Source organism: Danio rerio, chromosome 21 (assembly GCF_052040795.2).
Source record: "Danio rerio strain M-AB ecotype USA chromosome 21, GRCz13ab, whole genome shotgun sequence".
NCBI lineage: Eukaryota > Metazoa > Chordata > Actinopteri > Cypriniformes > Danionidae > Danio > Danio rerio.
The window spans coordinates 19372758-19385397 of NC_141041.1; the positions used below are offsets into that span (position 1 = coordinate 19372758).

At 35.0% G+C, this 12640-nt stretch overlaps 1 protein-coding gene across 10 annotated transcripts in view; it reads right to left on the minus strand.

Annotated features, from left to right (window-relative positions):
• vav2 (vav guanine nucleotide exchange factor 2) overlaps positions 1–12640 on the minus strand; it is a 238550-nt gene that overhangs the window by 61406 nt on the left and 164504 nt on the right. For all 10 annotated transcript variants that reach the window (XR_015520202.1, XR_015520203.1, XR_015520205.1 and 7 more), the window contains exon 3: positions 11464–11522. Coding sequence is in view for 6 of the 10 variants with exons in the window: in XM_087301075.1 (XP_087157201.1) it covers positions 11464–11522 (59 nt within the window). In the remaining 4 variants the exon portion in view is untranslated. The remainder of the gene's footprint in view (positions 1–11463; positions 11523–12640) is intronic.

The following is a 12640-nucleotide window of genomic DNA, read 5'->3' on the forward strand; positions in this document are numbered from 1 at the left end:
ATTTTGTTTATGCTCATTACAGCTTTATTTAAAAGGGTGATGCCACAAGTGTTTATTACTGCAACATATTAAAGCAAAATGACAGATCTTCAATGAATGTCTTTTCAGGCCAATTACTGGTTAAAGCTCCAACTGATAGTGAATATAACCCCTAGTTTAAAGTGATGTAACAAGCGATCATGATAAGTAGAAAAAAGTAAGCCATAATATAGCAAATGAGTATAAAATCGACAGTACAATGGTTAGGACATAGCATCCATTTGATATCATGATGCATCAAGATGCACTGAACATATGCAGTTGAAGTCAGAATTATTAGCCCCCATTTATTTTTTCCCAATTTCTGTTTAACAGAGAAGATTTCTTTAACACACTTCTAAACATTATAGTTTTAATAACTCATTTCTAATAGCTGATTTATTTTATCTTCGCCATAATGACAGTAAATCATATTTTACTTGATATTTTCCAAGACACTTCTATACAGCTTAAAATGGCATTTAAAGGCTTAACTAGGTTAATTAGGTTAACTAGACAGGTCAGGGGGATTAGGCAACTTATTGTATAACGATGGTTTGTTCTGTAGACTATCGAAACACAATACAGCTTAAAGGGGCTGATAATTAGTCCTTAAAATGTTTTTTTAAAAATTTAAAACTTTCTTTTATTTTAGCTGAAATAAAACAAATAAGACTTTCTCCAGAAGAAATAATATAAAAAATGTCCCTGCTTTGTATAACAATAAACATCATTTAGGAAATATTTTAAAAAGAAAAAAAAAATCAAATGGAGGCTAATAATTCTGACTTCAACTGTACTGCATCAATTTGTGCAGTCAGTTTTCCTTTATACAGTTTTGTCATTAAATACAAAGTCACAAATATTAAGTCACAAATTGTCACAAATTGTCTCACCTGCCATACCTTTTAAAATGCTACTGTGACAAATTGCATCATAAAAACACCTGTAAATCACAACTAGATATTACAAAACTGGGTCTATTACTAAAACAATACTGAATTGTCCTCGTGTCCATCATGATGCACGATAAAAACAATGCATTTTGACACCCCTAGTAGCAATCTTAAAAATCCATGATATTTGTTTAGTCTAATCATATATTGGTTATTAAAGCAAAAAGCAGTGCTTTATGAATGTATATACAGTTAATTATTGGCCCATTTGAATTTATTTATTTACTTTTTTTATATTTCCCAAATGATGTTTAACAGAGCAAGAAAATTTGACAGTATGTCTGATAATGTGTTTTTCTTCTGGAGAACGTCTTATTTGTTTTATTTCGGCTAGAACAAAAGCCGTTTTTAATTTTTTTAAAAGCCATTTTAAGGTCAATATTATTAGCCACCTTTAAGCTATATATATTTTTTTTGATAGTCTAGAGAACAAACCATCGTTATTCAATAACTTGCCTAATTACCCTTACCTTAAAATTGACATGTTATAGAAAAATATAAAACACAATTTTTTTTAAAAAGAGGGAAAATCAAGAAAAGCAAAAAAAAGAAAAAAAAAAGAAAAAAAAAGGAAAAATATTGTAGGTTGTATTTTTTTGCAATATTTTGCTTGAATTTACTTGTATTATCTTTAAATTTCAAAATATGTTTGTGACTAAAATATAATTTGAAAAAAAAATGTTTATTAAATCTGTTTTGTTTAAATACACCAAAATACTTTGCCTATGTTCACTGAGAAATGGAGAAAAATATAAATTTTTCAAAACGAGGTTTACTCAATTATGGTGAGCACTGTATACAAACGCTTTTTTCCACATCAACATCTAAATATTAATCTATGCTAAAACACTCTGCAAACTCATTTATGCACAGATGTAGAATGCTGCCATTTTCTTAAGAAAAGAAACGTCAAGATCAAACCTATGCTGACAGAGGGCCATCTCTTCAATCATAACTACGCTGTATTCCTGTCTCTACAGAGCTGTCAAACAACAGTGATGGAGGGAGAAAAGCAGTAAGAGTGGGGAGAGAAATATAAAGCTTTAGGGTAGGAGAGTCACTGACCTTGATTCATATATTACTAGACAACTTTAACGCATGAACTAGCAAACTGTCTTTTATTTATTTATTTATGTTTTTTAAGAGGTCAAAAACATGAAAAGCAGCCTTCCTAACCAATGCAGACATCGGACACCCTCACCCACACAAAAGCAGACTAACAAACACACAAATGTCCTGCCAATGTGACCAACTCCTCACCTCACACCTCCAACAGCATGACACTAAAGGATGCTATCTCTCCTAATGAAGAGAGAGAGGGAGACAGAGAGAGAGAGTGAGTGAGAGAGAGAGAGAGAGAGAGAGAGAGAGAGAGAGAGAGAGAGAGAGAGAGAGAGAGAGAGAGAAAGAGAAAGCGAGAGATGCTCTCTGACAGCTAGCAGAATACATCAACATTTGCTTTAATGTTAAAACTGCTGCCAGTCAGACCCAAAGACAGATACACATCATTTGGTTGTATATGCGTCAAATCAACCCACATACTATACATAAGAAATGTAAAAATAGACACGAAAACTCTGGTATTCAACTGTGCACTTCAAGAACCACCTAAGAGCTGAAACACATGCAATCCAAAGAACAAAGATTTCAAAAACGTCCCCATGACAAGCTCTATTGTTGATAGTGGCCACATCATTTCCTCATACAATGCATAACAGTAATTGTCGCCAGAAAACAACCTCCAAATGGACGCATTACATCTTTGAGCTGAAAGCATAAATGATCCACTCAGAGGTATTTTAGTAAAACAAGGCTTTGTGATGAGTGACTAGAACCATCTTGAAATCCTAACACAAAGATGCTGTATCGCATGATGGAATAATTGCTGATAGCGAGATAATTACCCTGCTTACATGGCTTCATCAAATGAATCGCTAATTAAACATCTCGGTTCGAAAGGACTTCCTCCTCATCTGCGGCAAACATGTTTATAATAAAAGAAGGTTAACCTGCTCACAAATGTCATGCTAATTAATCAGGTGAATTCAACACTGTTTCTTGCATCTGCTGTCAAAGCAATGATAAGCCAACGGTTAACAGGTTGTGTGGTTACAGAGTCTCTGTGGGGTTTAACAGCATTTATGAGTGTTTAGAGAAGAAATTAATTACAGTTTGAAGATATACTACTGTTTGCTCGTCTGCAAATTACCTTAAAAAACATTCTGCAGGGATTAGGCTGGGGAAAGAAATCCAATTATGGAGGATTGCACATGTATAACACACCTTTCTAAATTAATTTACAGTTTGCTTTATACTTAAAAGCGAATACAAGGATACATTTCATTCAAAAAATGGGGGGGGGGGGGGGGATACATTTTTTCTTTAATCAGTCCATCCATCTATCCATCATTCCATCTCCCATCTATCAGTTCATCAATTGATCAGTTTTTATGACTATCTGTCCATTATTCAATTTATTTAATCATATATTCTATATATTTATATATCTATCCATCCATCCATCTATCAGTTAATCTATCTATCCATAATTTATCCATCCATCCATCAGTTTATATATCTATCCATGCATCCATTTATCCACCAGATCATTAACTTTTTTTCAACCAAACATCCATCCATTAGTTCATCCATCTATCCATCCATCGGTTCATCTATCCATCCCATTTACCAGTTTATGTATTCATTTTGGTCACTCAACCATATATCAGTTCACCTATTCATCAATCCACTCATCAGAAAATCCATCCATACAAATTATAAGTTTCTCTCCGTCCATTCATCCACCCGTCCATCCATCCTATAGTTTATCCATCCATCCATTCATCCATCCATCCATCCATCCATCCCATTTACCAGTTTATATTTACTTTGTTCACCCTACCATATGTCAGTTCACCTATCCATCAATCCACTCACCCGTTAATCCATCCATCCAATCATCAGTTTCTGTCTGTCCATCCACCCATCCATCCGTCCGTCCATTCATCCATCCATCCATCCATCAGTTCATCCATCCATCCATCCATCCATCCATCTATCCATCGTTCCATTCATCTATTAGTTCATCTATTCATTCACTAATTTATCAGTTCATCCATCTATCGGTTCATTTATACATCCATTTACCAGTTCATCTATTCACTTCCTTACCCAACAATACATCAGCCCACCTACCCATCCATCCATTCATCAGTTAATCCATCCATCCAATCATCAGTTTATCTATCCATCCATCCATCTGTCAGTTTACTTTTATCTATCCATTCATCCATAAGTTCATCTATCCATCCATCAGTTCGTCAATCCATCAGTTTACCAGTTCAACTTTTCACTTCTTCACCCAACCATACATTAGTTTATCTATCCATCTATCCATCCATCCATCCATCAGTTCATCTATAAATCATTTGGTTAGTCTATCCATCTATTTACCAGTTCTTCTATTCCCTTTTTCACCCAATCTTACATCAGTTCACATATCCATTCATCACTTCATCCATCCATCCAATTCAACTAGTTGATCTATTCTCCTTACCAAACCATACATCAGTTCAGTTATCCATCCATCCATCCATCCATCCATCCATCCATCCATCCATCCATCCATCCAATCAGTTTTTCCATTCCCCTCATTCCATCTTTTTAGGATACCAGAAACAAATACTGCATTCAACTGTTATACAAAGATCAAAGTACAGTGACCTTCTTCTGTGAGCTTAACTAGGCATCATCCAAAAATTCCCATTCAGTAGACACATGAGTCTTTGTTTCTAGCTAAAATCCTTCACTCCTTAAGGAACCCTCAGGCATTACTGGTAATATAAACATACTGTACATTGAATCACAAATCCAGAGGATAACGCACATACTGTAAGCATGAGCAAACACATACATGAACATCTATGCTCACCCACACAGATATTCAGGAGCCGTAACAAACCTAATCATTAGATATCAGAATAAAATGAAAGCTGCTCCCATCCTTCAGTGATTACAGCCTGAAACACATCAGACCAATACTGGCTTTAATTGGATTTGGCAGACACATCAGTCTCTTTCCAATTTCATTCATGTCCAAGCAAACAGTATCCCTGGGTTTTATCTCACAGAAACAGATATTTGCTCTTTATTCTGACAGCGAGGGCTTAGAAGAGCCTGAAGAATATTGAAACATCTGAAGCATTCTGTAGTTTGCTCCATGAAGTGAATGAAAGATCTACAATAAGGGAAAACTAAACTGATTCATTTTCTATCAGGTTACACAAGATTAGAAAACAGAACGCAGTATGATTACAAAATCAGCTAAAGGTCTTTATTCATGCTATAAGTGTCTGTAAACTCTTCATTTACAGATTCACGACATGAAAGCATTTAAGCCATTCATGAGCCAAATTATTTTTATTTTTCACTCCTACTTCATAAGAACTGAGCCACCGCACCACCCTGGAGCTGTTGTATAAAACATATTCACTTTCATTGTGTATTTTGATGACATTAGGAACCTTTTACAAGTTGTAGTGTTGTAAAATAAACCAAAATGTATATTTAGATAAGATGAAATAAATTAAATTTGAGTTTAATAAATAAAAAAATAAATAAATAATAATATTCTAAACTCAATCCTAATATTTTCATCCTATTCTCTCGATAGTAATGTCCTTTGTTTCTCAGCATTTGAATAAAAGTGCAAGCAAAAGGTCTGATTATATTGATATTCTACAAAAAAAGTAGGAGCCCGTTAATCCTTCAGTCTCCAAAGCAGCACAGAGTAGAAGATCCTCACTGGTGGAATGATCAGAGGAGAGAATCCAGCAGTTTTCTCTCAGGACTTGATAAAGACAGAGTGAGATACTGCACTTTCACATTGCATAGGAGAGTAGTGTCCATCACCACGGGAATCAATAAAGCAGAGAGCTGAGTGGAAGCAGAAGATTATCTGATGCTTACAAACAGCCTCAAATCTGCTCCACAATCTCTATCTTCTATCAAACGCCAGAAGCAAAGCCAGTCTTGTACTTTACATCATGCCCTCTTTCATTCTTTTGTTGTTTATCTCTGTACATCTTGCATGTCTATGCATGTGTATAAAATCACATGACTATATGTGCAAATAGGTCAAGGTGAATTGTGAATCACAGTGGCTGTGAGCATGTGTGGGGTTTTTCGTACACTAGATGATGTAGCTAGTGCATATTTAAAGAGTACAGTAGATCATTATGCATGAAAGACATGTTTACATGCCAGTGTACATGCGAGAGGAAAGTGAGTAGAAGTAAAAGTGTGTGAGAGAGAGTAAGAAATCGTATGCTTCCCAACTGTCTATCACAGTTTCTGTGAGTGTGTTTATACAGGGTTCTACAGGTTTCAATAAGTCAAAAATAAGAGTTTTTAAGACCTTTTAAAAACCATTTTAAGACCATAATAAATGACATTTCAGACTTACACATGGATAAATGCTAAATATTTTTTTAATGGTCAAAAAAAAAAAAAAACCTTAAAAAAAGCATTGAAAACAAATGATATTGTAAAACAAATTAATGTAAGGGATTGAATAGCTGTTGACCCTATTGGGTATAGCTTTACATGGACATAGGAAAACTAGGACCTTTTTAAAACGAATTAAGACCTCCAACACAACATTTTAGTGGATTTAAGACTTTTTAACGCCTAAAGTTTCGATTTTAAAATTTAAGATATTTTAAGACTCTTTAAGTTTTATGTTAAACACTGTGGTTTTTATTTCTTACATGGTTTATTTAAGTTTATATTATTATGATATTTTGTTTCTATTTTTTTTATATATTTTATTGTAGTTTTATATGTGTCCTCCTATTTCAAGCTTTGACAATATTGTATTACATACAGACAGTCATGCCAATAAAGCAATATTGAATTGAATTGAGAAAGACAAAGATAGACCCTGTCCCTGTTTCTCCAGTAAATTATTACTAAACGTACCTTTATAATTTGTACAGCAACCAGGTTTATGTCAAATCACCCTAGTAAATTGACATTTAGAACAATTAAACATAAATATAAGTGTGTTTACTAAATATTTTAGTTGAATAATTAAAAAAGCAAGCATATTGTACACTGTAAAAATAATTAGTTACTTCACTTGTTCCTTGTAATCTGGAACTGAAAATTCCTTGTAATATGGAACTGTTATATTGACTTGAATGAATCTTTTTAAGCAGGTAAATAGTTCATTTACGTAATAATTTTCAAATAATGAGCTCATTCACTTTTTTACTAGAGCAATCAAGTAAAGTCTCTTTCTACGGTGTATAGCATAATTATTTTATTCTAATTATTCTTATGAAATTGACCTAAACACAGACACAATGTTTTGAAAATTAATGTTAATTACGGTATACAGTTTTAAGATTTTAACACACACTTAATGATGAAGATAACACAGGTTATGTGCATGGTTTCCGCTACATTAATTCTTTCATTGCGGGGTGCCAGACCACAATACATTCCCGCCACGGCTACATTACAGCTTCTCATTTAAACCTTCAGCTGTTGCTGTTTTTATTCATTTTTTTTTTAATAGTGGGTCATAATCGCACCAAGACATATTAAAATGTAAGTGAATTATAATAGAGCAAACTTTTTTGTTATCATAGTAGTGCTGTGCGTTATTTTTTTAACCCTTTAAGATTACATGGTGACTGACTGACAAGGCTGCGTGATGCATGAGGCCAGCAAACACGACGTAGCTTTCAGTTATGATGAACAGTTTTCATTATTATTCTTTATTTATAGATAAAGGTCTATGCTTCTGCATACAATGACTTTATCTAGCAGGAGTTTATGGCTGTCTCACTTTACTTTCTGTAGGTCTATTGTTGGTCTATAGAAGACATTTAAAAAACTTCCTAAAAAATGTATTAAATGTCGGAGATTAACTCGTTACATAAATGCACTTCAGCAGTGTTTATTTAAGAGAGCACAAGAAAATTTGTGCTTGAGCAGCATATATTTAACGGCATGCAAGAAGTTTTGTGCACGAACAGAGGAAATCGGTGTGCAAGCAAAAAGACTGCAAGCAAAAGAGAACGCATGCTCGTATTTTGACTTGTAATACTGCTCTCACATTTGCCATTGAAATAACACCATAGGTAGTTGGAAGATCTGTGTAAAAGGCCTGCCACCACAGCTGGAAAAAAATCATAGCGGTAACACTGACATGAAAATATACTGAACACGCTTAAGTGTCTATATTTAGCACATACTGGCACTTAAAGATATTTCCCTTTCTAATGACATATGGATGTGATGGATGCTTTTTCCTCAAGTAAATGTAACATTACTGTTTTCTATTTATTTATTTATTTTATTTATTTATTTATCTATTTATTTATGTATTTATTTAAACAACATAAAACGTAAAAGCCAACACTTATTATTGGGTGGCAGGTGTACAAATATTTTGTAAAGTTTAGTTCAGGCATCGTCCGAAAGTTTTTGACTTGTTCTTTAGTCCACTGAGTCAATTCCCCTGTGGGCTATTTGCATGACACACACAGTTCTAGTCTATGCAGGCTGTTCCGAATCAGTCACTTATGAAGTTTCAGTTCAGTTACAGAAAGCATAATCATTAGACAGAAGGGCAGTTCCCCTTGGTTTTGGATGAGAGCCACTGAATTCCTGGTGCAGAATAATGCAGCACACATACTACAACAGAACAAAAGAAAGAGATGAACATCAGAACATGCTGATGTTTTATGTAGAGATAGAAATACACCTCCAAATACAATATCAATATCAGGTGATAAGTAAAACGTGAGCAGAATCTGAGAAAGCAGCATTTCAGATATACTGTACACCATATTGAAAATGGGAAAACCAGGGATCATGCCAACAGGTGCTGCAAAGCATAATAAATGACTTACAGAACACTTTGCCCTTCCTTGTTCCTGCTACTCAGTGTTATTGAAGCGGGACCTCCATATGTAAAACTAGTGGTTTACATAATGCGTACGTGACTTACAACAGTCTGGAAGTGTAATGGCAAGCTAAATATGTACAACATATTTTCTAATGTATTTTGTGGTTGGAACTTGTGCTGGCAGGAAAGCTCAAAGGAAAAGCACGTGCTCACACCTGAAAAAACAGATTTGTGTCTGTGTGATGTCACAATGTTCCTCTATAAAATGGCCCCCTGTGTCTTTTGATAGATAATAAATAATTAACAGGCCTTAATAATAATCATTAAACAAAAAGATGACATACAGTTGAAAAAAAAATGAATAGCTCTCCTCTCAAATTTGTATTTTTTCAAAAAACATTTTAATAACTAATTTCTTTTGTCTTTACCATGCCATACTAAACATAATATTTTACTAGTTACAGTATTTTGCAAAATACCAGTATTCAACTTAACTTAACTTAACTTAAGGGCACCTATTTTACCCCTTTTTCAAGATTTATGAGATAATACAGAATGTGTCCGTAATGTTTCAGCTCAAAATACCCATCAGATTATTTATTCTAGCTTTCAGAATATTGGATTTTCTGCTCTGAGCACAATGTAGCTGTTTTTGCTGCTGTGCCTTTAATGCTAGTTCTCCTCGCCCACCGTTCCAATCTGCTGATGCCTCAATCTCAGCCTCAGCTGCATCAGATAAACAGCACAGAGACAGACATGAAGGAAGCAGATATCACTAAACGCTTCTGGGAATTACAATATAAGGAGTTTTTTTTTGGTGATGAGCAATTTTACCATCTTTATTACAAACATGCACCATTTTAAACTTGTAAAACTCATTCTTGATCACGTTTGATGATGATTCATGATCACAGAGAGCTAAACAGATCTTTTAATCTTTTGGTATGAAGACATGTTAATACGTAGCTGTCAATCAATTCAGTGGGCGGAGAAAACGCACTCCTACATCACGGGCCTCAAAATGGCCAGGATTTGGATCCTATTTTATTGTCAGGAAGTTTTAAAAAAAAGAGTCTTTATATCACTCCAATATGACTGTAAATACACTCTGCTTACAGACAGCTCTGTCCAAACAGCTTACAAAAGAGGATTTTCATCATAGGTGCCCTTTAAAGGATTAACTAGACAAATTCTGTTAATTAGTCAGTGGATAAGCCAGTGATTCTGTAGCCAATAGAAAACTACATTTCTTAAGAGTGCTAATAATTATGACCATAATATATATATAGAAAAAGAAAGAGGACTTTTTTCAGAAGAAAACGTATAATACTAATAAATACATTGAAAATACCCTTGCTTTGTTTAAAATCATTTGTCAAATATCCTAAAAAAAGAATGCAAACTACACAGGAGGGCAAATCATTTTGACTTTAACTGAAAATTCAGTAAGATCTTTCTTTAACAAAACAACGCAACCAAGCCATGCAAAGAGTAATTCTGAAGTCCTGTCGTCTGAATATTGATTAGCATTTTGCCTGCCGGATTGTGGCTGAATTTCAAGCTCTGTCGGGAAAACATCCACATGCAGCTTTAAACCCAGTCCAACAGGGTGTGCGTGGAATGTTCTCAAACAACACTGAGACATTTCTTGCTTTGTGCGATGCATGAAGCGGAAATTAAATAGACGGCAATTTGTATGCAACCTTTTCTACTCTCCTCCACAAACCTGAAAAATCACACCATCGACAACTTACTACAATAAAGGGCTTTTTAAAGAAACATTTTTGGTGGCCTAACTACTAAAACGCATGCAGTTTCCCCCTTAAAGCTGTGACACATGCTGCACCATGGATGAAAACAAAGCCGGCTTTCATTGCTTCCTGTATACAGCCAGGAAAGCAGTACACTTAAAACACAGCACACAGAGGACTTGCTCAGGGTGAAAATTTGACTCGCATTAGTCACAGTATATGTGTCTGCTGCCAGAATCCATCTTCAGAACTTTCCTCTAATTACTCCAGACAGTGTTTACAATGCAAAAGCTTTTTTTCTTTTTCCCATTCGAATGATTTCTGACAAATCAGCTGACAGTATTTTGGCCATCCCCCGGCCCAGTGAGGACAGGAGGTGATTTAGGCACCCCTTAGCCGGTTACGCTGCACTGACTAACGGCAGACAAGTCTAGCCTCTGCCTCACTTTGGCAAAACGCCTAATGGCTCGCTCCATCAGCTCATTACCCTGTCGGATAAAAGGCTTTATTTGCGGAGAGAGGCGAACGGACGGGGCAAATAATGAGACAGGAAGTGATCCTAGTTGCTTATAAAGAGGCAGGGTCTCTTCTTGCTTAAACACCTGAAGGAAGCGACAAGCACATATTTCACAGGTTTAGGCTCACAGGTTTCACACATATGTGGTAGCCTGTGCCAACTGCTTCTCCCTTCCAGGTCGTCTGAATGGAGCCACATAAAAGGTGCAACCCAAGAGAGAGCGCTGTGAAAGTTCCCCGAAGACTCCAAACCCACCAAGACTGAAAGGAAACACAACCAGCGTGTGTGGAGGAAGTAAATTACCTGATGCCTTTGATCTGTGCGATGCTGTTGTGGGAGATTCTGGACAGCGCAGAGATCACCTGTAGGAACAAGAGAGGCTCTGGGTTAATCAGGAAACTTCAGTTAATATTAACTACATCTAAATCACTACTTTTTTAAAGTCCTTCAAGTCTTTAGGGAAAAATGGCATAAATCAAACACCCTGCATACAGCTCTGAGTAGATCAAATGTGCTCTTATAAACCATAAGTTATCTTGAGGACAGGTCTAAACATATTAACTATTCATTCTGGTGTGCATTAGTGTACGTGCTGCCTATTAGAATGGTTACTGTGTATGAGGTCTTCAATAATAATTCAGTATTTTTTCTCAAGAAAGAAAAGTTCATTAAAGCAACTGGCTGCAAACTTTCAGTTACCTAAAAGCACTCTCAGATACTGGAGGAACGTTTTCTTGACTTCATAATGTGTGTTGTTCTTCCCTTTTATAATTTTATATTTGCTTCTGTGTTTTGAAGTAATATTTAAGGCACAGATACACATTAAGCAACAGAAAAAGTAAAAATAAATAAATAAATAAAATTTTAAAAATGCACAAATAAAGGACTAAAGACATTAGAAAGCTAATTTGCCTTCATTTTTCAGCATATACGGTAGGACAGACCAGGGCATTTTATGGCCCACAGGCCACATGCGGCCCTCTGAACTTCTTAAAGGGATGCACATGCGCTATGTCACATTTTTTTGTTTTTCAGGTGTCCAAAAAAAATAAAGAAATGAAACCATTTCAGAAATGCAGCAAGCAAACCACTAGTCATGTGATAAAACCAACCAGGCAGCTACACACTCTGTATAAAATTACAAAGTAATAAAGGTAAACTAATTACATATCCACCTCACATTTAACCTGACTTCAGTATTTCGAACAAATGAACGAACGAAGGAGGAAGGAAGGAATAAATAAATAAAAATGAACTAAGAAAAAGCAAACAAAACAACCCTATGACATTTATTTGAAGTTGATATTGTGATGCTGGACTTTAAAATTCTTGTAGTGTAAAATTTAAAAAAAAAATTTTTTTGAATGTTTGAATTGAATAGTATCACAGAAATTATTTATTTATTTTTATTTATTTATTTATTTTTTTACAAACAAACTATTGGTTTGGCCCTCTAAAACCGCCTCAGAGTCTAATGTGA